This window comes from Notolepis coatsorum, assembly GCF_963971535.1.
Source record: "Notolepis coatsorum genome assembly, contig: SCAFFOLD_1525, whole genome shotgun sequence".
Classification (NCBI taxonomy): Eukaryota; Metazoa; Chordata; class Actinopteri; order Aulopiformes; family Paralepididae; genus Notolepis; species Notolepis coatsorum.
The window spans coordinates 13,682-41,334 of record NW_028171222.1 but is presented as its reverse complement, the minus strand read 5'-3'; the positions used below and the strand labels follow the sequence as shown (position 1 = coordinate 41,334).

The 27,653-nt window shown below is 44.4% G+C and overlaps 1 protein-coding gene across 1 annotated transcript; it reads left to right on the top strand.

Annotated features, from left to right (window-relative positions):
* Window positions 1–337: 337 nt before the first annotated feature.
* LOC311248314 (bone morphogenetic protein receptor type-1B) lies at window positions 338–23,015 on the top strand. Its single transcript, XM_084339218.1, has 7 exons — window positions 338–432; window positions 4,910–5,048; window positions 6,752–6,944; window positions 9,090–9,387; window positions 11,855–12,030; window positions 13,647–13,777; window positions 22,860–23,015. Exons 1-7 carry the CDS (start codon window positions 362–364, stop codon window positions 22,983–22,985), a joined length of 1,134 nt encoding a protein of 377 aa, XP_084195344.1. The 5' UTR covers window positions 338–361; the 3' UTR covers window positions 22,986–23,015.
* Window positions 23,016–27,653: the final 4,638 nt, after the last annotated feature.

Genomic DNA, 27,653 nt, shown 5'->3' with positions numbered 1-27,653 from the left:
CCTCCCACCCACCTCCTCCACCCTCTCTCCTCTACCTTCCATCCACCCTCTATCCCTTTGCCTCCCACCCACCTCCTCCACCCTCTCTCCCTTTACCTCCCATCCACCTCCTCCCCTCTCTCCCTTTACCTCCCATCCACCACCTCCACCCTCTATCCCTTTACCTCCAATCCACCTCCTCCCCTCTCTCCCTTTACCTCTCACCATCCTCCTCTACCCTCTCTCCCTCTGTCTCTATCCACCCCCTTTCTCTCTCTCCAACCCCCAACCTCTCCATCTCTCCCTCCACCCTTCTCTCCCTCTCCCCCCCTCCTCTCTCTCCCTCTCTCCTCCAGACTATGTTGACAGCAGTATCCACCACATGGCCCTGTTCATCTCTATGACTGTGTGCAGCATCATCCTGGGCCTCATCCTGGTCTTCTGCTACTTCAGGTGAGACACACTAAACGCAGACCGCTCTCAGTCCATTGGTCCACTATAATTCACCTCATATCGCAAATCCTGCCTCTTTTCTTGACCATCCAATCACAACTGTTGTGCTTCCCAGGTTCTGTGTTGTTTGTATTTCATTTTCATATATTTTTTTTATTTTTTTCATTTCATTTTTGGATGAAAGGCACAGGTACAGGCATACAAAAAAAATCACATAAAACATAATTAAAATTATTTGCCAACTACAAGCATTGCCTTGCCCCTTGCCTCATTTAAAAAAAATCCTACCCCCAAACCCCTGCACCAACCACTGTTGACAAAAATATATATATATAATAATAATAATAATAATAATAATAATATAATAAATGATTTGTTGTATTTATAACAATATAATACATTATAAAAATCGATTTTTTTTAAATTAACAACAAAATTGTAAATAATTAAAAAAATAATCCCCCCAACCCACCCCGTCATAGGCCTGAAAAGAAAAAGAAAAGAGCAAAGATTTCAACAAAGACCAAAAGAAAAAAGGGGATTATACAGATATAATTAGTTATGTCATGCTAGTTATATAGTAGAGGTCCTAACTTGATAGAGAATATGGTGTTGTTTGTATTTCATAAACCAATCACAATCGTCAGAAGGGCAAGCCTATAAGGATTGGGCAGAAGGAAGCTTGGAAATACATGGCCAGTGGGAGACATAACCCTTTCAGTCAGACGAGTGTGGTGACGTCAGAACCCAGAGAGGACAGTCTTCCTCGGGTTGCTTGTGATGATGTCGGGGAGTTCGCGACCCTCTCTGCGCCGCCCCCTATCTCCCTGTCTCCGGCTGTCCCTGAGCAATGACCGGAGTGTTGAATGTCCCGTGATTAAGACGGGGAGGACGCGACCCTCCCTGTGCCTCAAATAGATCCGCTATCAGCTCTATCTTCAATCTTTCAAAATGTTCAGTTGCTATCGCTATCAGCTCTATCTTTAATCTTTCAAATGTTCAGTTGCTATCGCTATCAGCTCTATCTTTAATCTTTCAAAATGTTCAGTTGCTATTGCATGCACTCATCTGTGTTTCACTACACACTTGAGTGCATGCTTATCAACTGTCCATCTGCAACACTACTATCACCGACATCTAAGAAGGGAGATCCCCCCTTGAATGGCCCTTCTAAGGTTTCTCTCCTCCACATTGCCTGTGGAGCATTTTTACCTATTGTTAGGTTTTAGTGAGTTTTTCCTTACCTTCGCGTGGGGTATGTCTGGGAGTGCTTCCATTCTTTCATTTATTTTAAATTTGTTGGACCTTATGGTGTCCTTGTTCTGTTCGTGATTTATTGTTATGTTTTCTTCTTGACTTGTTTAAAGAAGACCTGTACGGCCCATGGGGACATTAACGTGTGTTGTTGGGCCTTATAAATAAATTTGATTTGATTTGATTTGATTTGTGCTAGCACAGGCATGGGTTTAGGGGGAGTTGCAGGGGTCGGCCCCCTCAATATTGAGAAGAGGTCAAACTTGTCCCCCTCAAAAGATATAGATAATATGAAAGACAACCCCCCTCCGCAAAAGAGGTAAAAAATAATAATGGGGTGAAAACATGTATTCTTCTTACCTGTAACTATACAGTATAATAACCAACCATTTCAGACACCCCTACAGGGCCATACCATATCAACCTTGCAGACCGTGCCTCTCATAAAACTACACCAGAATGGCGCACCAGACCCCAACATTTAACCCTTTCACTGCCACACTACAATGACCCTTTCACTGTGACAATACAGAAGGTTAACCCTTTCATTGCCACACTACAGAAGGTTAACCATTTCACTACCACACTACAGACGGTTAACCGTGGTAGTGAAAGGTTAACCGTCTGTAGTGTGGTAGTGAAAGGTTAACCTTCTGTAGTGTGGTTGTGAAAGGGTTACCTTCTGTAGTGTGGTAGTGAAAGGTTAACCTTCTGTAGTGTGGTAGTGAAAGGGTTAACCTTCTGTAGTGTGGTTGTGAAAGGGTTAACCTTCTGTAGTGTGGTAGTGAAAGGTTAACCTTCTGTAGTGTGGTTGTGAAAGGGTTAACCGTCTGTAGTGTGGCAGTGAAAGGTTAACCTTCTGTAGTGTGGTAGTGAAAGGGTTAACCTGCTGTAGTGTGGTAGTGAAAGGTTAACCTTCTGTAGTGTGGTTGTGAATGGGTTAAAGCACCCCCCCCCATGTTGAAACCAAAGATACACCCTTGTATCCTACTGTTAGCATCACATACACTTGCCATCTCATCGGTAATAGCTCTCAATATCAGTCCACAGTGAGTCAAAGCACTCTGAGTGCAGTGATGAGTGGCGATCTTGAGTGGTAATCTTGGGCGGCGTGCGATGCCAAGTGGTAGCAGCTTGCCTCAGAGTCGGGTGCCACCACCACTCTCTCTCCAGAGAAAACAACCACCCAGCCGCCAGCGCAGCTCTGTTTTTACTGGTCATGTGCAGGCAGCTCTAGTCGACCAAGATTAGTCACAACAACTCATTATTTGACAATTAAAAAGCACATCTCGTCCACGGACGACAGTTAGACAGGAAGACATTTATTTTGTGGTGTCTGTGATAGTACTGTCCTGTGATGTCTTGTGTATTATTGTTGTTACTGTATTGTGTTGTGTTTTGTTACATTGTAAAAATAAAAAAATAAATAATTATAATTATCACAAAAAAAGAATAAGCACCAGCACAGATGGGATATTTACAGCAGGACAATGATGTGCGAAATACAATTTCAAACAATGGGCCGATCTCAAACTGTCCATATAGATGTGTTTCTCGTCCACGTCAGACTTGGTGGCATCAAGGCGGCAAAAATGAACGCAATCCTGGTCAGAACAACCGGGCGGACTACAATATATTTGCATTTGTTAGCCATGCTAGTGATCTAAACAATCAATCCATGGCAAGCTAAAGCTAGACGTGTAAAAGGTGAACGACTCACACTCACAGCCATGCTGCTGATTTTGGCTAAATGACATCCAGCCGTTTTCGTTTGAAACAACTTTTTAGTCAGGGGAGTGTCATGGTTTCTCCATAGAGCCCCGTTGTACTTCATTTGGCGCAGCAGCTCGCGCATGTCCGAGGAGGCTTAGTCACGTGGCTTTACTTTACTTTACTCAGTTCATTTGATCAGGGACAGTGCATATCAATCAACAGTTTATACATTTATAAATTAATACATGTAAATATGCCAACATTAGCAGGGTTGCTAGTTTTCAGTTGTAGTCCCTGGGCTAGATGTTTAAGCCAGAAAATAAACTGAAATATAGAAGGATATTAAAGCTAATATAAAAACAGTTTAAAACATATTCTGTACATTCACTCTCTAGGCATTTGTGCATCTATAAAAAAAAATAAAAAAAAATAAATAAAAACAGTGTACAGGGACAAATCAAAGCTATACATGTATAAACGCTAGACCGTGTTGGATTTTATATATCAGGCTGGCATCTTTTAGTTTCAGCATGTTTTTTCCCAGCTTAGCAGGGCATGTTTTTGGAGGATGGTACAGTAGTGGTGGCGAAAGGGTTTCTTCTCCAACACCTTCAGGGCCTGTTTATGAACTGAATGAATTGGTGTCAATGTGGTTTTGCAGATCTGAGACCAGCTGGTTATGCAGTATGTCAGATGGGACATAATTACTAAATTGAAGTAGAGTTTAGCTGTTTCCATGTTGAGGCAGTCTCGGATGTATTTAACGTTGGCTATGTTAAAAAAAAATGACCAACATCACATGGGAAGGAGTTTATTTACCTCATACACATGGAAACGTTGCAATCATAATCATAATCACATTATCTGCCGTCGACTAAAGACGCACTTCTTCTATCAATACCTGAAATGAAAAAAAATTACTAAAAACGAACTAACCCCAACTAACCTGTCATGCACTTGTCCTAATATACTAACCTACATTGTAGCACTCAGCAGTCAGCACATTGATGAACATTGTTACTCAGATGATAGCGTTGTACCCTTCCTGCTGACTTGTCGTACAAAACTTGTAAGTCGCTGAATGAATGAATGAATGAATGAATGAATGAATGAATGAATGAATGAATGAATGAATGAATGAAAACTTTATTTAACAGATTGCAGAATGGGTACAATACAGTACGGCTCAATACACACAATTGTTAAGAGGATGCAGACCAGAGAAAGACTTTCGTCTTGTTTACATCCGGGTCCCCCATTTTCAATTCATAGAGACATTTATGACATACACAACATACATGACATCATGACCTTTATGGCATAGGGACATACATGACATACAGGTGTATACTAGGCCTACTGTTACGCTTTGGATAAAACTATAAAAGTGTCAGCTAAATTACTAAATGTAAATGTAAATCAATTCAGATGCATGCATGATGGTATCAACATGGTGTCAGAAATAACGCTGGAGCCGTGCCACCCTCCGTCTCTCTGTCTGCTCCTCCAGGTATAAGCGGCAGGAGTCGCGGCCGCGCTACAGCATGAGCCTGGAGCAGGACGAGAGCTACATCCCCCCCGGAGAGTCCCTGAAGGACCTGATAGAACAGTCCCAGAGCTCTGGCTCTGGCTCAGGGCTCCCTCTTCTGGTGAGACAACGCTACTGCACTACATCAGCGCCTAACAACACTTATTATTGGACCCCAGCCCAGAACACATAAGACACTAATAATAATACAAAGGCCCTATTGTACCCGTCCCTGACTGAGCCATGGGGTGATATCGTTTTTCTATTCCTGCACATTAAGATGGAGGAGATGACAATCGTAAAACAGTCAGTTTTTAAGTGGTCTTTTAGGGCCGTTAATAGTAAAAACAAAATTATATTAGCCTACAGTATTTTTGATTTAAAGCCTGCCCTGTGGTATCCCACCCAAAACGCAGAAGGCGCTGGAAATGAAATGTAACAAATATAACTCATATAACAAAACTCATAACATAACATATACTGTGCCATGTGAATGCCTGAAGACTCTGGCAGGAGCACTCATTCAGGGGTACTACGACTATGCTTGCACCTCATGGTACCAAAGCACCTCAAAGGCGCTAAAAACAAAATTACAAACATCTCAAAACAAACTGGTCAGACTACTGCTTGACCTTACTCCTAGAACCCACCTCACCCCTGCCCACTTTGACAACCTAGGATGGCTTAGAGTAGATGACAGAGTACAGCAACTTGCAATGGGCCTGGTCTACAAGATACACTACACGACCAAGGTACCCATGTACATGTCAAAATACTTCCCAAAGGTCAGTGAATACCACGATCACAACACCAGAGGGAGCTCCACAAATCATGTTAAACCCAGATTCGGCTCAAATAAGGGACTAAACACGTTTCGCAATTATGCCACATCAATGTGGAACGCCCTACCCAAAGCTGTAAAGGAATGTGGATCACTACCCACTTTCAAAACCTCTCTCAAGGGACACCTACGGGAGACTGCAATTCAACACTGGCCCCTGTAAATATCCTAACCCAACCCCCTCCAATGTACAGTCATTTACCTAGTATGGTTTTGTCAATAGTTCAATGTACAATTGTGTTTGTTTGTACAGTGTCTCCTCCCCCCCCCCCTCAATGTACAGTGTTACTTGTTTATACAGTGTGCCCCCCGCCCCCCCCCCCCCCCCCCCCCCCCCCCCCCCCCCCCCCCAAACACCTCCAATGTAAATTACCCAGTATGGTTGTCAATATCCCAATGTACCCAACCCCCCCCACCCAACCTCCTCCAATGTACAGTTTCTACGTCAAATGTATATACTCCCTTTTCTTGACTCCTTCTGTATCACAAAAAGTACTGTATTTGCAAATCTGGTATGTCATAAATGTATAGATGTAGCAGTACTGACTATCTGTATGTCATGTATGTCATATATGTCTATATGAATTGAAAATGGGGGACCCTGATGGAAACAAGACAAACGTCTTTCTCAGGTCTGCATCCCCTTAACAATTGTATGTATTGAGCCGTACTGTATTGTACCCATTCTGCAATCTGTTAAATAAAGTTTTCATTCATTCATTCATTCATGCTTTATCCAAAGCACCTGACGGTAATGTGAGTGTTTTGGGTGGTCCCCATGGGAATCAAACCCCTAATCTCGGCAGCGTTTGGCAGTCATTTGTGATGACAGTAATCTGATGATAGTAATCTGATGAAAGTAATCTTGAGGATAGTAACCGATAGCAATCTGACGATGGTAATTATGACGACGGTAATCCGGGGATAGTAATCCGATGATGATAGTAGTAATCTCTCTCCCTGTGTCCCGTGTCTGTCCTCAGGTGCAGCGCACCATCGCCAAGCAGATCCAGATGGTGAAGCAGATTGGGAAGGGGCGTTACGGAGAGGTGTGGATGGGCCGCTGGAGGGGAGAGAGAGTGGCCGTCAAGGTGTTCTTCACCACAGAGGAGGCCAGCTGGTTCAGAGAGACGGAGATCTACCAGACGGTGCTGATGAGACACGAGAACATACTGGGTGAGGGGGGCAGGGAGGGGGACGAGGAGGAAGATGAGACATGATAACATACTGGGTGAGGGGGAGGGGAGAGGGACGAGGAGGAAGATGAGACATGATAACATACTGGGTGAGGGGGGAGGGGAGAGGGACGAGGAGGAAGATGAGACATGAGAACATACTGGGTGAGGGGGAGGGGAGAGGGACGAGGAGGAAGATGAGACATGAGAACATACTGGGTAAGGGGGGAGGGGGGGAGGGACGAGGAGGAAGATGAGACATGAGAACATACTGGGTGAGGGGGAGGGGAGAGGGACGAGGAGGAAGATGAGACATGAGAACATACTGGGTGAGGGGGAGGGGAGAGGGACGAGGAGGAAGATGAGACATGAGAACATACTGGGTGAGGGGGAGGGGAGAGGGACACAAAGGAAGATGAGACACGAGAACATACTGGGTGAGGGGGAGGGGAGAGGGACACAGAGGAGGAAGATGAGACATGAGAACATACTGGGTGAGGGGGGCAGGGAGGGGGACGAGGAGGAAGATGAGACATGAGAACATACTGGGTGAGGGGGAGGGGAGAGGGACACAGAGGAAGATGAGACACGAGAACATACTGGGTGAGGGGGAGGGGAGGGGGACGAGGAGGAAGATGAGACATGAGAACATACTGGGTGAGGGGGAGGGGAGGGGGACGAGGAGGAAGATGAGACACGAGAACATACTGGGTGAGGGGGAGGGGAGGGGGACGAGGAGGAAGATGAGACATGAGAACATACTGGGTGAGGGGGAGGGGAGAGGGACACAGAGGAAGATGAGACACGAGAACATACTGGGTGAGGGGGAGGGGAGGGGGACGAGGAGGAAGATGAGACATGAGAACATACTGGGTGAGGGGGAGGGGAGGGGGACGAGGAGGAAGATGAGACACGAGAACATACTGGGTGAGGGGGAGGGGAGAGGGACGAGGAGGAAGATGAGACATGAGAACATACTGGGTGAGGGGGAGGGGAGAGGGACGAGGAGGAAGATGAGACATGAGAACATACTGGGTGAGGGGGAGGGGAGAGGGACACAGAGGAAGATGAGACACGAGAACATACTGGGTGAGGGGGAGGGGAGAGGGACGAGGAGGAAGATGAGACATGAGAACATACTGGGTGAGGGGGGCAGGGAGGGGGACGAGGAGGAAGATGAGACATGAGAACATACTGGGTAAGGGGGGAGGGGAGAGGGACACAGAGGAAGATGAGACATGAGAACATACTGGGTGAGGGGGAAGGGGAGAGGGACACAGAGGAAGATGAGACACGAGAACATACTGGGTGAGGGGGAGGGGAGAGGGACGAGGAGGAAGATGAGACATGAGAACATACTGGGTGAGGGGGGCAGGGAGGGGGACGAGGAGGAAGATGAGACATGAGAACATACTGGGTAAGGGGGGAGGGGAGAGGGACACAGAGGAAGATGAGACATGAGAACATACTGGGTGAGGGGGAAGGGGAGAGGGACGAGGAGGAAGATGTTTGGAGATCAGTTTGTTATTGCGTGAGTGAGTGTGTGTGTCCTAGCATCTGTGGCAGGGGAGGGGTGACAAGACAGAAAGAATAGGACAGGCCAAAACTGCTGTTGATGCTATCCAGTTTTAGGCAATGCAGAATGTGTGTGTGTGTGTGTGTGTGACATGTGTGCGTATCTGCGTGTTTGTGTGGATTGGGGGCAAATTGTTAAATTCTAAATTCAAGATTATTTTGCTATGAGAAGATTGTCACATCCAACATGTAGAGAAGTAATGAACCTGAATACCAGCCAATGCACTGTTGTGTTTACATGTCACCAGCCAATGCACTGTTGTGTTTACATGTCACCAGCCAATGCACTGTTGTGTTTACATGTCACCAGCCAATGCACTGTTGTGTTTACATGTCACCAGCCAATCAACTGTTCTGTTTACATGTCACCAGCCAATCAACTGTTCTGTTTACATGTCACCAGCCAATCAACTGTTCTGTTTACATGTCACCAGCCAATCAACTGTTGTGTTTACATGTGGAATTTATTGAAGTGAACGCGGATCGACTTCAATCCAATCATAGTGCGTGTGGTTGTGCACATACTCACGTGTACATACATCGCATCCACCCTCTTACCCCCCCTCCTCAGGCTTCATAGCGGCAGACATCAAAGGAACGGGCTCCTGGACCCAGCTGTACCTGATCACAGACTACCACGAGAACGGCTCCCTGTACGACTACCTGAAGTCCACCACGCTGGACATCAAGGCTCTGCTGCGTCTGGCCTACTCCTCCATCTCCGGCCTCTGCCACCTGCACACGGAGATCTTCGGGACGCAGGGCAAGCCGGCCATCGCCCACCGAGACCTGAAGAGCAAGAACATCCTGGTGAAGAAGAACGGGACCTGCTGCATCGCGGACCTGGGGCTGTCCGTCAAGTTCATCAGGTGAGAGACACCTGGGAGGGGGGGGGGGGGCATTTGTGTAATTTTCGGACGGCGTCTATTCATTGAATAGTAGGAAAGATGAATGAAAGAATGTTGAAGAAATACAAAGACTGAGATTATAATTTAACTCAGCAACGCCTAAATCCAATAGAGTAACACTATGCCGTCCGAGAACGAGTAAATACTTGTTTCGAAAAAGAGCGTTGTGGACCAGAGCCACGAGTATATACGTGACGAGTTGTTATTGTTTTATTCCATATTTATAACGCTTCTTAGGTACCCGATCCACTACCAGCATCTTTTCACATATTTGATTTTCGAAACATGCAGTACCGGCCACACCCGCTTAGGGGCGCCATCGCTCCACTGCAGTATCATTATGTGATTTTCTAAAGAAATGCAAACTACAGTTCTGTGGGCGGATCATAGTTCCTTGATCCCAGCCAAACATCCTCCATCTTGGATCAGTTTGGCGAGCGTTTTTTTCAGCGTGGAATAATGGGATTTATGATTAGCCAATGTGCATATCGATCTACCAGAATCCGATGACTGGTGAGGAAATGCTGCCGGCGATCACATGGCCTGACGGTAGGATAATATTACCCCAAATTACAGCTGGATTGGACATTGTTTTATAACGTAACGTGATCGGTCAATGAAAATGCTATATTGAACGCACACTGTATTGGTAATCAATAATAGTAATCGGCGTTCCCCGCCGCCCCCATTTCATCCATAGATGCTCTGTAATAGTCCGGATGCTACGCAGTTTGTTTTATTTCATTCGTATATATACAGCAGAAATGGCGTTTGATATAACGGCGCCAACGTTTTAGCCTATTATCTAGCTCCCGGGAAAAAAGACGAGACGAAAAGTGCGATAAACCTTATATTCACGACGCTATAAAATGACAACCAACCGATGGATTTTTATTTTCTTTAAGCCATTATGAAGGCACGGTTTATGCACTCAAGTGACAATGAGAATGGGCAGATAGCAATACTATAAATGATATATAAAGCTCTTAGAAAGTACATCGGTTTGTTTACTATCTGCTGTCCTCTGAGGCCTAAATCGCCGGGCCCGACCGGTTGGCGTGTACCGGTTCCGCAACAGTAAGTGACTTCCGGGTAGGCCCGATTGGCCCCGACAGGCACGTGACGCGGCAAACTCAGGACGCGCAACGAGGCTGCTGAGAGCTGTCGCGCGGAAATAGGCTGTCTATTGCCATTCTCTAACACAAACTCTAACCTTAACCAGCTCCTTAACAGCGTCTAAACTTAACCGTTCTAACCTTAACCAACTCCGAAACAATGCCTAACCTTAACCTTAACCTTAACCATGCCCAACCTTAACCATAGAAAGAATATTGCCATTCTCTAACACAAACTCTAACCTTAACCAGCTCCTTAACAGCGCCTAAACTTAACCGTTCTAACCTTAACCAACTCCGAAACAATGCCTAACCTTAACCTTAACCTTAACCATGCCTAACCTTAACCGGCGAAAGAATACACGTTAAAAAAAAAATCACGTTAAAAAAAATAAATTCAATGGGATTCGAACTTGTCAACAACGGACTGCAGGATCGCAGGACCGCTGCTCTGCGAGGTGAGCTAAAGCGCCGAATGAGAGTCATAGCGGATTTGGACGGTTACATCATTCCGCAAGAGCGGAGCGTGCCGCGCGGCAGAGAAAGTTGCGCGTCACGTGCCTGTCGGGGCCAATCAGGCCTACCCGGAAGTCACTTACTGTTGCGGAACAGCTACACGCGACCGGTTGTCATAGTGTTAAGACACAATGGGCTAATGACCTGCGTTGTATTGATAGATGATACAATTCAACCTCAATCTATTTGAGCCATTTCCTGAAAACTACAAAGCAAGTAAATCATCTTATTAACTTACCTCAGGCAACTAACCCCCCCCCCCCCCCCCCCCCCCCTCTCTCTCTCTCTCTCTCTCTCTCTCTCTCTCTCTCTCTCTCTCTCTCTCTCCCTCTCCCTATCTCCCTCTCTCCCTCTCTCTCTCTCTCTCTCTCTCTCTCCCTCTCCCTATCTCCCTCTCTCCCTCTCTCTCTCTCTCTCTCCCTCTCCCTATCTCCCTATCTCCCTCCCTCTCTCTCTCTCTCTCTCTCTCTCTCTCTCTCTCTCTCTCCCTCTCTCCCTCTCTCCCTCTCTCTCTCTCTCCCTCTCCCTATCTCCCTCTCTCCCTCTCTCTCTCTCTCTCTCTCTCTCTCCCTCTCCCTATCTCCCTCTCTCTCTCTCTCTCTCTCTCTCTCTCTCTCTCTCTCTCTCTCTCTCTCTCTCTCTCTCTCTCTCTCTCTCTCTCTCCCTCTCTCTCTCTCTCTCTCTCTCTCTCTCTCTCTCTCTCTCTCTCTCTCTCTCTCTCTCTCTCTCTCTCTCTCTCTCTCTCTCTCTCTCTCTCTCTCCCTCTCCCTCTCTCCCTCTCTCTCTCCCTCCCTCAGTGAATCTAACGAGGTGGACATTCCTCCCAACACGAGGGTGGGCACCAAGCGCTACATGCCCCCCGAGGTGCTGGACGAGACCCTGAACAGGGCCCACTTCCAGTCCTACATCATGGCCGACATGTACAGCTTCGGCCTCATCCTCTGGGAGATCGCCCGGCGCTGCGTCTCCGGAGGTACAGGACGACACCGACACGTTCTCTTCTTTCTTTCACCCGCTCTCACCATGTCACGTAGTGGTGGTATAGTCGCGGGGTGTAAAAAGTACCCAGAAATTATTAGGGGTGTAACGGTACACAAAAACCACGGTACGGTACGTACCTCGGTTTTGAAGTCATGGTTCGGTACGGGTTTTCGGTACAGTGGGGGAAAGTTTGGCTTTCCATGTTCCACTCAGGGGTGATGTAGTGTGCAGTAACTAATTGTACTTGTAGGGCTGTCAACTAATATTTTTTTTTATCTACTTTTTCTCCCATCCCAATTTCGTATTATCCAATTCTACCCTCCCCTGTCTCGAACGTTGTTAGACCATGCCTCCCACTGGTCGGCTGCAATGTGGACGAAGCCTTGCATCACGTGTCCCCTCCGGTACTCGAGGAGGCAGCCGTCGCATCTGTTCACCTGCACAGCGCGATCTCTCAGCGGCGAGGAGTAACGCGTGGGAGGTTCACGCTGCCCCCGATACTTCCTGATTCTGCTGTACAGGCGCACCAACCGACCTGTAGGAGTCGCTGTCCACAACGTCCGATCCCCACCCACCGGCTTTCCCACCCCCTAATACTGCCAATTGTATTAGTATGAACGACCAGCCAAGCCGGAAGCAATGCCGAGAGCTGGGCTCGAACCCAGCATCTCCTGTGTTGGTGGCGAGCGTCTTGCCCACTGCGCCACTTAGCCGCCCTTATCAACGAATATTCTATATTGAAATTAATAATCGACTTGTAAAAATATATATATATAATTATTATATTAGATTGTGAAAAAAAACAGCCCCCGGTGGGCGGTCGTTAGTGGTTAACATACCGTTGTATTCGTTCGGTACACTACACAGCCGTTCGGTACGGTACAGTACACTGAAATGTGTTCGGTTCGGTACGGATACGCGTACCTTTACACCCCTAGAAATTATACTTAAGTGAAAGTATGGGTACCGTCTCAAAATCGTACTCAAGTCAGAGTATCTGGTTAAAAACACACTTGAGTAAAAGTAAAAAAGTTTCTACTTTTAAATGTACGTAAGTACTAAAAAAGTAAAAGTTAAAACTTTTTTTTATTCCCGAGCAATGAAATGTTCCGTTTCGTCCTCTTCATCACTCGTACTATCGTTTGTGGCCATCATCTGTAGCTCGTCACTCTGACTGTCTATTCTTCTGATAGCAGGTGTTTAATCAAAGATCCCCGCTTTCTAGTCTTGCACAAGGACCAATCAGCATGGGGTATGGGCGGGTTCGTTTTCCAGGATTTGATTGGCTGTTTTTAAATAAAGAGCGGCCGCAGGATTAATAACGTTAACGTTAGTTCGGCCAGAGAAACAAATATACAAATAAAAATGGTTGGACCTGCGAGAGATTAGTACTTTGTACTTTGTAGGTCTGCATTTTAAATGTAAGGAGTAAAACGTATGTTTTTTTTCTCTGAAATGTAATTGAGTAAAAAAAAGTATACAAACTTAATAATACTCGAGTAAAGTACAAATCCACAAAAACAGTACTTAAGTATTGTAACGATGTACAATTACTCAAGTACCCATGCGTGTGTACAACTCTTAAGAGACCTTGTGTTTCTCCTCCAGGTATCGTGGAGGAGTACCAGCTGCCCTACCATGAGCTGGTGCCCACGGACCCCTCCTACGAGGACATGAGAGAGGTGGTCTGCATCAAGAGACAGAGGCCGTCCTTCGCTAACCGCTGGAGCAGTGATGAGGTAGAGGCTCCTTTTACTGTTGATCTTAGATGCAAAGCACCTCTAATGTCCGGCAATGTCTCACTCACTCATTCATTCATTCATGCATTCATTCATTCGTTCGTTCCTTCATTCATTCATTCATTTGTTCGTTCATTCATTCGTTCCTTCATTCATTCATTCATTCATTTGTTCATTCATTCATTCATTCATTCATTCATTCATTCATTCATTCATTCATTCATTCATTCATTCATTTGTTCATTCATTCATTCATTTGTTCATTCACTCATTAATTCGGTAATTTACTAAAAGGTGGTGTGGCAATGGGAGTAGCCTATCACAGAATAATATTTTTTTGTGGTGTAGTAGTTGTGTATAGACCACCGCAACACTTCCGGTATTCTGAAATCATGGGAGAGAGAAGATTTATGAATGTGGATGAGAGCCTTGACATAAGTGGTTGTAGCTACGGCTGTGGCCTGAACGCGTCCATGCTTTCTACAACGGAGTTCGGCGATTTGCGAATCTGATTGGCCACTGACGTTTCTGGTCATGTGACATGTGTGCGCCCAATAGCGTGACGAGCTGTGTCTTTGCCCATTTCCGTGTCGAACAGCCTGCAAAGCACCTGGCTTTCTATCGCCCTGCTCTAAGACAAACTCTAACCTTAACCAACTTCGAACGAGCGTAAGCCTAACCAGTGTAGAAACTTGCGGTCCCACGATTGGGCGTACATGTCACATGACCAGAAATGACCTGGCCAATCAGATTCGCAAATTGCCGAACTCCGTTGTAGAAAGCATACAAGCGGTCTGAACACGGAGCGACCAATCCCAAGTCGATCGGCACTTTCTCGGCCGAGCTATAGTCACTTTTCCGCACCTACTCCCGAACTACGCATGCACAGATTGCCCAAGGAGTCTCTCTGGATTGTCCAAAGATCTAGGTTCATCAATCTGCACATGCATAGTTCGGGAGTAGGTGCGAAAAAGTGACTATAGCTCGGCCGATAAAGTGCCGATCGACTTGGAACTGGTCTCTCCATGTTCAGGAGACTCAGGCGTATAACAGTCTATTGGATCATGTCTCCCGCACCCCCACAGCCGTAGCTACAACCACTTAATGTCAAGGCTCTCATCCACATGCATTCATTTTCTCCCCCCGCTCTCTCCTCCATGAGCTCAATGTAACGGCGGAATTGCAGTGGTCTATATTGTGGCATCGTAAGACCAGGGGAGATGGATACCTGGATTGATTAGGTCGACTGCTCATGCCACGTTGTGCACCAATAGAGGATACATCTTTATCGATTGTCAATGTTTGCTTTTCAAAGCCCATTTAGTCCGTATCGGGGTCATAAGTGAGTGTGTCGGCCACTTTCGAGTCTCGTGTTTCACGCAACCCGAGTTACTTGTGAGATCAATGCTTGGCCCGCCTCACTACAGTGGACACAGAATATCACAGTACAGTTTTCTGAGACGCTCGCTTACAGTATGCTTCTGTTTATTATTGACCAAGCGGTGTTTGCATGTTGTTCCAATACTTTTCATTGTCCTTGTACAACCTGGGTCATGTCAGGCCTTGCACATTAGATTAGATTTGATTCGATTCGATTTCATTCAAATGTATTGTCACCATACAGCACAAGTACAGTACAACGTAAAGAGGTTTGGCATCCAACCAGAGTGCAAATGTAATACCATTATCGGAAATACAAAAATAAAATAATCTAACCCTATCTAACCTTACTATCATGCACTTACTGTCCTAATAAACTAACATACACTGTAGCACTCAACACTTTGATGAACATTGTTACTCAGCTGATAGAGTTGTGCCCTTCCTGATGACTTGTCGTACAGAACTTGTAAGTCGCTTTGGATAAAAGCGTCAGCTAAATGACTAAATGTAAATGTATAGTAAAGTGCAATAGTAGTATATTGCACTATATTACACTATATTATTATACCAGGTGATTAAACTGGGTATAATATATAAATTAGTACTACTGAGTAATAGTGCTAATCGGATAAGTAGTAGTAGTAGTAGTAGTAGTAGTAGTAGTAGTAGTAGTAGTAGTAGTAGTAGTAGTAGTAGTAGTAGTAGTAGTAGTAGTAGTAGTAGTAGTAGTAGTAGTAGTAGTAGTAGTAGTAGTAGTAGTAGTAGTAGTAGTAGTAGTAGTAGTAGTAGTAGTAGTAGTAGTAGTCATAACTAGTAAGAGTAGGTAAGGGATATGTATAGATATAGTATCTACAGATATGTAAAAGTTATTATATGCAGGTATGTACAGACAGATATGGATGGAATAAACCACTTTCAAGTCAGTAATTGTGTCAGTGCTCCATAACCTTCACATATTGTGGAGAGTGAGATACATTATAGTTCTATAACATTCACATATTGTGGAGAGTGAGATACATTAAAATTCTATAACATTCACATATTGTGGAGAGTGAGATACGTATAGTTCTATATAGGGGTGTAACGATGCATCGAAATGCATCGATTCTAATGTGACGATTCAACTGCATCGATTTGAAAATGTTAGAATCGATTATAATCTAAATTAATCGAAAAAATATATAGGCCTATATATATTTTTTTAATTTTTTAATTTATTATAATATTTTTTGTGTGTATTGTTTTTATTGACCTATAGTCCATTCATGCTGAGTGAATCAGTTCCCCCAGCCACATTTGTGTATTCAACATCTTTGGGGGAATTAACTGACAGAAAATGTATCGAATCGAATCGAATCGTGGTCAAATGAAGAGATTTCATGATGCATTGAATCATTGCCTGAAGAATCGTAATCGAATGTAATCGTTGTGAGGTCGCATCGTTACACACCCCTAGTTATATAACGTTCACATATTGTGGAGAGTGAGATACGTATAGTTCTATAACATTCACATATTGTGGAGAGTGAGATACGTATAGTTCTATAACATTCACATATTGTGGAGAGTGAGATACGTATAGTTCTATAACATTCACATATTGTGGAGAGTGAAATACGTATAGTTCTATAACATTCACATATTATGGAGAGTGAAATACGTATAGTTCTATAACATTCACATATTATGGAGAGTGAGATACCATATTATGGTTCTATAACATTCACATATTGTGGAGAGTGAGATACATATAGTTATATAACATTCACCTATTGTGGAGAGTGATGTGTGTATCGTCTATCTATAGTCTATACTATAGATGCATATGCATAATTATAAACTGCTACAATTCTCACTGCTACACAACTATCTCAGCATCAACATGCTAAAAGTCTCTCATAACTGATACATGACTCATGCAGCTGGACTTTACTTAGATGGTTATGAATGCATGTCAATGAGCAGATCGTTATGAATGCATGTCAATGAGCAGGTTATTAATTATAAATGCATGTCAATGAGCAGGTGATTAATTATAAATGCATGTCAATGAGCAGGTGATTAATTATAAATGCATGTCAATGAGCAGGTGATTAATTATAAATGCATGTCAATGAGCAGGTGATTAATTATAAATGCATGTCAATGAGCAGGTGATTAATTATAAATGCATGTCAATGAGCAGGTGATTAATTATAAATGCTTATTACATGGCGTTTTAACATTCGCCGAAATGCTTGATTGTGATTGGTCAATAGCGCTCGTCAGAGGTCCGTTATTACTCGATAACGGACCTCTGCCGAGCAATAATGACCGCTGTTCGCAGCTGTTCGCAATCAAGCCCACTGACACACACTGCAGCAGTGCAATCAGTCCACACACCTGCCGGCGGTAATAATAACTTTATTTGGGCTGACAGCGGACGGAGCCACAGAACAACTGCGTCTGCATTTGATCTCGTCTTGTCGATGGTGTAAAATGAATTAGGTATATTGTTAGTAAGTTAGCCATGTAATAAGCGGGATAATGTATAGCTATACTCGGTCATTGTCGCAAAATAATTGACCTTCACTACGTTTAAAACACCTCGGCGAGGCGCCTCGGTATTCTAAACTCTGTGTCGGTCAATTATTTTGCGACAATGACCTCGTAGCTATACATTATCCCTTACATGTCAATGAGCAGGTGATTCATTCACTCCCATACATTTCAAAACACAAGCTACAGTGGATAAAAGCAGCAGAGTGAGGTTAATCACGAGTCTGTAATTACATTTGTGTATTTCGGCTCTTGGAAGTAGTATGTCAAAGTATTACCATTGAAGTGAACACGTCTTCACCATGGGAGCAGAATAAATGTTGTGCAGATAAGAATATATATTTTTATTCTTATTCGTGACTTTTGTTTTTGACTACCTAAATGTTTACTGTTGACTGTGATCTGTAGTGTTGAATTTCCTTCGGGATAAATAAAGGATTTCTATTCTATTCTATTCTATTCTATTCTATTCTATTCTATTCTATTCTATTCTATTCTATTCTATTCTATTCTATTCTATTCTATTCTATTCTACCCCTCTTTGATGCACTTCCATGCATCCTCTCAATTAAGGCTAATTGACCATATTCACACAGCAGCCATTTTGGCCATTTTGCTCTTATGTCCCGCCGGGAAAACAGGAAAGGAATCCCATCCTGAGCATGAAATAAGAGCAAAATGGCCACCGTGTGAATATGGCCAGAATAAATATTATTTTGACACCGATTAGGCAGATTATTGTGCAGGGTAATAGGACAAACAATATTCCCAAGAGACCCACATTTTTAAACGGTCCCTTGTGCTGTTGCTATGCACTGTATGTGAGCTCCTGTTGTCATTGGACCATGTCCATGTCCATCATACTTGTTGTTGATTATTGTGGCAACCCCACTGGGCTTGGTGATTGAAGGACCCCCTCGAAAACGAGATAGCATATCGCAAGGGGTTTATCCTTCCAATAAAACATTTCAATCTCTCTCTCTCTCATGTGACGGCACAATGGCTAGGCTCTGCCCATATTTGGGCTTCCGCTTCCAGGCGCACAGTAAGCTAGTAAGGCATCAAGACCAGCTAGCCAATCACGACGGGATACGCATGTTGAGGAAAGTTATGAAATAGGGGGCAAGAGACACATGCAGACAGAAGGTTTAAGTTAGAGGAAGGAGAGCTGTAGATTGTTTGTGTTTGATTTAAAAAATAAAGCAAACTATTACTTTGGAAAACACAACTGGACTGTCTGTTGTTTTATTCTCAAAGTGTTAACTCATTGGACGCCAGAGGTCGCTGTGGGCGTATGGTCGTTGTGTTCCAGCGCTTTGTTCAATGGGGATAAATGCCGGTGTTTGCAGTGCTAAAACTATATTAAATATTATAGCTATGGATCTAATAACATAGTCGATTGTCAGTGAGTTTCTTCCGGTCAACATGCAAAAAACAGATAATTTTTTTCAACCATACATTTCCATTTTATACCGTGGTGAATATGAGTATAGTTTTAGAGTGATCCTGTGTAATCCCAGGAAACTCTGCTAAACAGCGTTTTAGTGCAATTCACTAAACACGTTGCCATTCCTCGCTTGGATCAACAATCAAGCTGAAATCAACGCTAGATTATCGGTATTATGTTTCATCATGCATGCATGAAAGGGGAGGGGGACGGGGCTTTGATCGCTATTAACGGGACACGTTACACACACACCACAGACACATGCTGCAATCGCAGGGAAATAATTGATAACATATAGTCCTTACCTGGGCCCTCATGCATCAACGTGGACTTTGAACTTGACCTACTTCCACACGTAAGCACGGAATGTAGAACTAGCGTACGCACAGGGAAGTCGGCATTCATCACACGTGCGTACGCAGGCTCTATGGTCCTCCGTGTTGATGAATACCACTTTGTTCTACCGTCAATGCTCGTGCATGATTATCCATATATGGTCATGAAAATGAGGAAACACCCCCCATGGGATGTGAAATAATGGACCGACCCGAGCGGGACTCGGAGAAACTCCACGGAGAATTCACTGCTGTCGAACCAAGAAGACACTGTCGCGTATTATGATTTATGGGATAAATAAAAGGCGGACTTGTAAACGGTGATGTCAGATATCAACGGCTCCCTAAAACCATTGCTGCAATTCTGCCTGGACAGCTCAAAATACTAATAAAGACCGTTCGTTGACCACTGTTTGGCGTTGGTTGTGTTGTGTGTCATTATAACCGTGCTGTACAATATGAATGCCTTTATTAGTTGTGTTCGATTGGCTATATGATTTTTAGAGGCATCTATTTTGTTGTCGGCTAATAAAGACCGCGCTGGAATATGACTGCCTTTTCCCGTGTTGTTTGATTAATACCCACGGATTAAAGTTCTCCTCAATTCTATTCCAAATCGCGATGGATCTCCCGTCAATTTTCTACCTGCTGCATATGATTTCTAGAGGCATACTACAATCTATTTTGATGTCAGTATTGGGTAGCCTATATAAACAATATAATACGAGAGCATGTACAAGAACAATGAATCTCACTGCATGTTGTATCCTGCCTTTCAATACATGAACTTGAATCCCATCATATACATAGTCTGTCCACTATAGTGTCATTGCAATGCGTTTTCTATTCTTTCTTATACAGTAAAAAGGGGGAAGAACACTATATTCATATGACTTGTATTCTGCTTACAGCTTCGAAGTTCCACTTGTTTCGTTTAACGTAAAGCCTTTTAAATATAATCAAAACGTTCCCGTGTTTCTGCGGTCTGCGCAGAATAATAACGAGTTGAGCTTTATGATTTATGATGAATTGAAAATGGGGGACCCTGATGTAAACAAGACGAAAGTTGGTCTGCATCCCCAATCAACAATTGTATGTACTGAGCTGTACTGTACTGTACCCATTCTGCAATCTGTTAATAAACTTTTCAATCAATCAATCAATCAAGCTACGCGGAGCGCAGTCAGTCAGTAGCCTACACCCCGTATATTCCGATAACGCTATATAAACCATGCTGCATTCATTCTGAGAGAAAGATCTATTATTCCAAATGCTATTTATAGGGTTTTGACCATAATTACACTACTGTTGCTATTTTACAATGAACTATAATGAACTACGGTTCGTACAGAACGTGCCAGTGTTATTATGCACAGAAGCTCATTTCCTTGTTGTAATAATATATTCTACCACTGGGCGCTAGGTACGCCAGGTCTGAAATGTGCGTAGATGTAAGCACGAAGTCAAGTTCAAGTTCAAATTGATGAATCCCACTCTTTGCTTAGAAATGATCGTACGCACAGGGTAAGCACAGATCTGTGCGTAGAACACGTTGATGCATGAGGGCCCTGGTCTATGATGTACTGCAAAACCAAAGAACACGAACCGGGGGGGCCCGACCCTCGTCGATGCATGTGTTATAAGCGCTTGTCTTGAGTGTTTAGACCCCGCCTGCACGCCGTAGCTCGGCCCAGACAACAAGCCAGATAGTTTCAAATGGAGTGCAATAGCAGCCGCAAGGCATTAGGCGGCGGTATTGTACGTTTGCGATCTCAGACACATTCCCATGTTGGATGGATGAATTATGAATGGATATAGCGAATAAAAGAAATAACGATTAAAACCTGACTTTTCTCAGGTTTGGCGCCCAGCGCATGGCGAGTTAACCCGGGATATCTCGGGTCTGCCCCTGAATGTGTTAAGAGCGATGCACTGCTCTGTTGTATGTTAGAACTTTGTAAAGAAACTCAAAGTTTTAAGAGCGATGCACTGCTCTGTTGTATGTTAGAACTTTGTAAAGAAACTCAAAAAGTGTTAAGAGCGATGCACTGCTCTGTTGTTCTATTAACACTTTGAGTGCCAGCGGATGTTTTTGGAAATGTCCAGAAAAAAAAAAGATTCTGTGATAATAGCTCTTTACTGGAATACACAAAACACATTTGTCATTTTCCGGCTGATTTGTGAATCGTTTTCAAATAAACGCTAGATTATCGATAGTATATGTGTACTCGATTATCTATTTCCTGGTCAGCGCTAACGTCATGCACACACACACACACACGTTGAGATATATGTGAAAAATACATCTGATTACCCCAAGACTGGTAACATAGATTCCTTACCTCACATCAGATGTTCTGCAAAAAGATTATTCCAATTCCTGATCGCCATTCCAAATATCGATTGCGTTTATTGATCCAACATTAGGTCTCGAAACACATTCCACGCTGTTCTGAGTGTCCACAATGAATCCGATCTTCTCGGGTTACATGCCTGAGAAGTAAAATGTGGATTCCGGAGTTTTCTTTTCTCATGCATTTCCATTCAGTCCAATCCAATGGGTGCATTACCATCCGGGAGACGATAGGGGGTGGTATTTTCCCTGTTCGAGCTCATAGACAGTCCCAATGATAACGTGAGGCTAGATTGATGAAAAATGAATGGATATCGCTGATAAAAGCAATAACGATTAAATAACGAGATTTCTCGTCCCTGGCACTCAACGCATGGCATGAAATAACGAGATTTCTTGTGGCTGGCACTCAATGTGTCATGAGTGATGCTCTGTTGTAAGTGTTATTGTATATTTTTATTGAACTATTTTATCACACTTTTTACTCTGTCTGTTCTATTTTATTATTACTGAATGAAACCGTAAACAGAGAGGCCTAATTGGGATGCTAGATCCTAATGTGAAACACTGTGATTTACCTGACCTTGCTACCTCTCTATCTTTTTTATGCTCGCTTATGCCTGTATTTATTTTTTACTGCTGTGAAGCACTTTTAACTGACATTTTTTATGAAAAGTGCTATACAAATAAAGTTATTATTATTATTATTATTATTATTATTATTATTATTATTATTATTATTATTATTATTATTATTATTATTATTATTATTATTATTATTATGCAACCCCTACACCTGGAATTGCCACAATATGGCCTCCTTGCAAGATATATTATTGGATGTGTATTTCACCTGGGATATAAAGTGTTCCTATTGTGATTCTGTGTGTGTGTGTGTGTGTGTGTGTGTGTGTGTGTGTGTGTGTGTGTGTGTGTGTGTGTGTGTGTGTGTGTGTGTGTGTGTGTGTGTGTGTGTCTGTGTGTGTGTGTGTGTGTGTGTGTGTGTGTGTGTGTGCGTGTCCTCAGTGCCTGAGACAGATGGGGAAGCTGATGACGGAGTGCTGGGCCCACAACCCCGCGTCACGCCTCACAGCCCTGAGGGTGAAGAAGACTTTGGCCAAGATGTCGGAGTCACAGGACATCAAGCTGTGACGGACGGAGAGCGATGACGAGGAGACCCCTCTCGGCACCCCGGAGACATGACATGAGAGAGAGAGAGAGAGAGAGAGAGAGAGAGAGAGAGAGAGAGAGAGAGAGAGAGAGAGAGAGAGAGAGAGAGAGAGAGAGAGAGAGAGAGAGAGAGAATGTGTGAAACAAAAACAAAAACAGAAATGAGAAGGAAAGGGAGGCTGACAGGAGGAGGGAGTGGGAGGAGAGGAGAGGAGGGAGAGACGGGTAGATAGATAGATAGATAGATACTGTAGATAAGATGGAGAGCCAGATGAAGAAGGAGAGAGAGAGAGATGTGATGTCATGGTTCCAGGTGCATCCAGAGCCAGAGGCCAGTTGCTACCGGCTGTGCTTTCTGTGAAAGCTGAGTGGCCGTCCAGTCCGTCTGAGTGGAAGGACAAATAGACAGACAGACAGACAGACAGACAGACAGACAGACAGACAGACAGACAGACATACAGACAGACAGACAGACAGACAGACAGACAGACAGACAGACAGACAGACAGACAGACAGACAGACAGACAGACAGACAGACAGACAGACAGACAGACAGACAGACAGACAGCGCCCCCTGTAGGAGACGAGGGCTAGCTCCCTCTCATCACTCCTAGATAATGGGAACGTTTTGCCTTTGTCCCTCTCAAAGCCATATAACAGTATTGTATGTACAGTATGTCCCCCCCCCCCCCTTTGTACTGTATAACAGCTCTCCTCATGTGTTTGGAACTGTATAAACGGCTCTGTCGTGTGTGTTTCTCAATCACTGCATACTGTACAGTCACAGGGAGCTACGTCACACCAGGAAACCAGAGACTCGGTTATGGATCGAAGTGTTCAGTCGAGGTGGCAGTATACTGAAAAACGAAGGCGAAACCTGCCCGAAATAGAAACGCGGTCGTAAAAAAACATGTTGCTGCTCTAGTATATCCCTTGCGCGACTTCGCACCAATCACAGATGACGACGTGTTGGGAGCTGGTGGTGTGTGGAGAATCCTTACGGTACGGCTAGCAGGAGCCAGTGGGTGGGGGCCAGAGGGTGGGGGCCAGTGGGTGGGGCCAGTGGGTGGGGGCCAGTGGGTGGGGCCAATGCCACGCTTCCTTTTCCCCCGGAAAATGTGTTGCTTTATTCTTACGAAACCTGCCGACGTTTTTTGTTTCCACACACAGTGTACTGTCTCTTTCGTTCTGTCCTTTTTACGAATCCCATAAGGGTTCATGGCTGAACTCCGCAGAGCCCTTCAGCCATCGGAATGAACGTCTTGACTCGCGATCAGCGACATAGGCAGCCTTAAAGGAACACGCCAACTTTTTTGGAAAATTCGCTTATTTGCCATCTACCCGGGAGTTAGACAAGCAGATACAGACCCTTTTCTTCTCTGTGCATGCATTCGGCATAGGGAACAGCCGCTGTTGTGAAATCACTGCGCCCAGACAGCAGTGGTTCGGCCAAAAATAGTTCCGAGTATATATCTGCTTAGAAAACTAAAATGTAAATTTTCTTTTTTTAATTTCTCCACGTGGTAAATACACAGGTCACAACATGTTTACAGGAACGTTTTGGAGTTGTATTTGGAGTGTATTTCGTGACTGTTGTGAACTAGGCTACACTGGCACACCTACTTCCAGTGAATGGCGCTAAGCTAGGCTAACAGTGCGGCTGTTCCCTAAGCCTAACAATGCATGTACAGAGAAGAAATGGGTCTGTATCTGCTTGTCTAACTCCAGGGTAGATGGCAAGTAAGATAATTTCCCAAAAAGTTGGCATGTTCCTTTAAGGTTCAGAGGGCCTGTTTCAAGATTAAACATGGGGCCCGTATCTTATCCTAAACTGAAACACACCTCTCTAATGCGCAAACCCACTCTCTCTGACTTAAATGTGTAACTGCTCTCAGGAAATGCTCTCTCTCTCTCTCTCTCTCTCTCTCTCTCTCTCTCTCTCTCTCTCTCTCTCTCTCTCTCTCTCTCTCTCTCTCTCTCTCTCTCTCTCTATTTCTCAAACACACACACACACACACACACACACACACACACACACATTCGCTTAACCAGTGATTCTCAAACGGAGAGGTGCGAGCAGATGGGGGGAGAGAGCACCCACACGCACGCAAGACATTTTCTGCCTAAAATCTTAATGCATAATGTTACAGTGACATACCATACAATACCTAATGAAACAGTGAATTATGAGGTGTCTGTAGATATAAAGCATTATATTCTACCTCACCCAGAATCACAATAGGAAGCCAATGAAAATCTAATGTTTTAACCCTTTCACTACCAAAGGGTTAACCCTTTCACTGACACACGGCAAAGGGTTAACCCTTTCACACTGCATAAGGTTAACCCTTTCACTACCACACTACAGAAGGTTAACCGTCTGTAGTGTGGTAGTGAAAGGTTAACCTTCTGTAGTGTGGTAGTGAAAGGGTTAAGGCGAAATTCGCACATCAGGCGGGACGCTACTGCAGCCACCGTGCCAAACTCACCACGACACGACTCAACTAGACCCTGGAGAGTTTCCATTAATTGGTTTATGTCGGGAGCAAGGTTTCCTCTACAAGGTGAAAGACTTTGCCATCTTTCTGTATTGGCGATGTGCCTTTTCAAGCGCTTCCATCACACACCAGCCATCATCCACGCTGGACACGGCGTGCCCGTGTGTTTTGTCGATCCAGAGTGCGTTTGCTTCGTCAGTCCGGGGGGGGGGGGGGGGGGGCCTTGCTAGCGGGCGGGGCCCGTTTTAAGGCACGAAACGTGTGAAACCTAGCTGAGAAGGCCGCAAAATGTTCAGCGACGTCGACTTCAAGCGCTAAAACACAGTCGTTGTGTTGTATTATAGTGGCTTTTAATTAATGAGAGAGAATTTGTGAACCTGCTTCAGGGCCTCCAGGCCCGCGGGCTCGTCTTTCCTGACGTGATACTTCTCCCTCACGCTCCTCACCTCTCCCTCACTATTCAGTTGTACATAGTTCTGTTGAGTTCTATTGAGATCATGACTGCCTTGTCTCCAAGCTAATGTTAAAAACGTGTTGTTGTTGTTGTTGTTGTTGTTGTTGTTTTTGGCTATTTGCCCATAACTTGTGTACAGAATACGTCCCTGTCCACTCCACCACTATGGCATGTGCCTTATTTAATCTGTACATATGTTGATATGAGAGTGTGTGAGTGGATTCGGATAACATTCCCCCATTAAAATGTCTCTGAAATGTCTCCTTGGCTCTGAGGCTTGTCTCTTTTTCAGTGAATGGTAAACAAAATGGTAAATGGTGCATTTATATAGCAGATTTTATCCAAAGCGCTTTACAATTTTTGTTCCTCACATTCACCCGTTCACTCACACATTCACACACACACGGCGGAGGCAACCATGCAAGGTGCCGACCTGCTCGCGTCAATACTTTAGGCAACCAACTTGCGTTCAGCGTTTCTCTGATTGGCCACGATGCCCATGTGACCGCGGCAGTGCGGAAATAGGCTGCATTCTATTGCCATGCTCTGCGACAAACCCTAACCTTAACCAACTCCGAAAGAATGCCTAAACTTAACCCTAACCTTAACCAACTCTGAAAGAATGCCTAAACTTAACCCTAACCTTAACCAACTCCGAAAGAATGCCTAAACTTAACCGGCGAAAGAAATATTGCCATGCTCTGCGACAAACTCTAACCTTAACCAACTCCGAAAGAATGCCTAAACTTAACCCTAACCTTAACCAACTCCGAAAGAATGCCTAAACTTAACCCTAACCTTAACCAACTCCGAAAGAATGCCTAAACTTAACCCTAACCTTAACCAACTCCGAAAGAATGCCTAAACTTGACCGGCGAAAGAATGCACGTTTATAGCGTAAAAAAATAATTGAAGTGATTCGAACTTGTCACCAACTTGCCGCTCCGCTCTGGGGCCGTGGCTAGGCGCAAGTTGGTTGCCTGAAGTAATGAAGCGACCTGCGTATCGGGAGCAATTAGGGGTTAAGCGTCTTGCTCAAGGACACTTCCACACGCTGCCACGGGAGGAGCTGGAATTGAACCAGGAACCTTCGGATCACCAGACGACCGCTCTACCTCCTTTAGCCACTGACGCCCCCTAGTGAACACACTTTGGAACACACATGCTGCAAGACACTAGCAGGTCAAGTATCACCTGCTCTCCGATCATCTTCTAATTTGGGGAGGCTGTCCACTCACTGTTCTGATCCAATTTGTGTCCTGATGGGAGAATCTGTGAAATGGCTCGCCTTGCACACAACACGTCAGTCAGTACCAATGAAGACATACTTGGGTTAAAGTAATTCAGAACGATTAGTAATTAAGGTAAACCAGATCAATAACGAAAACAAGCGTTGCATGCACCCATACAATATGAGTTGCATACTTCAGAGTTTCAGTTCCTTTTTAATTTTTTATCTATTTTTTCTCCCCCTATTTTTCCGTATTTTTCTCCCATTCCCAATTTAGTCGTTATGCCAATTCCCTTCCTGGTTGTTGTGCGCATTTCCCCCCCCCACTAGGGAGGGTTGAAGACTATCACATGCTTCCTCCGATACATGTGGAGTCAGCCAGCCGCTTCTTTTCACCTGACAGCGAGAACTCTCACTGGGGAAGTGTAACACGTGGGAGGATCACACTACCTCCCCCAGATCCCTT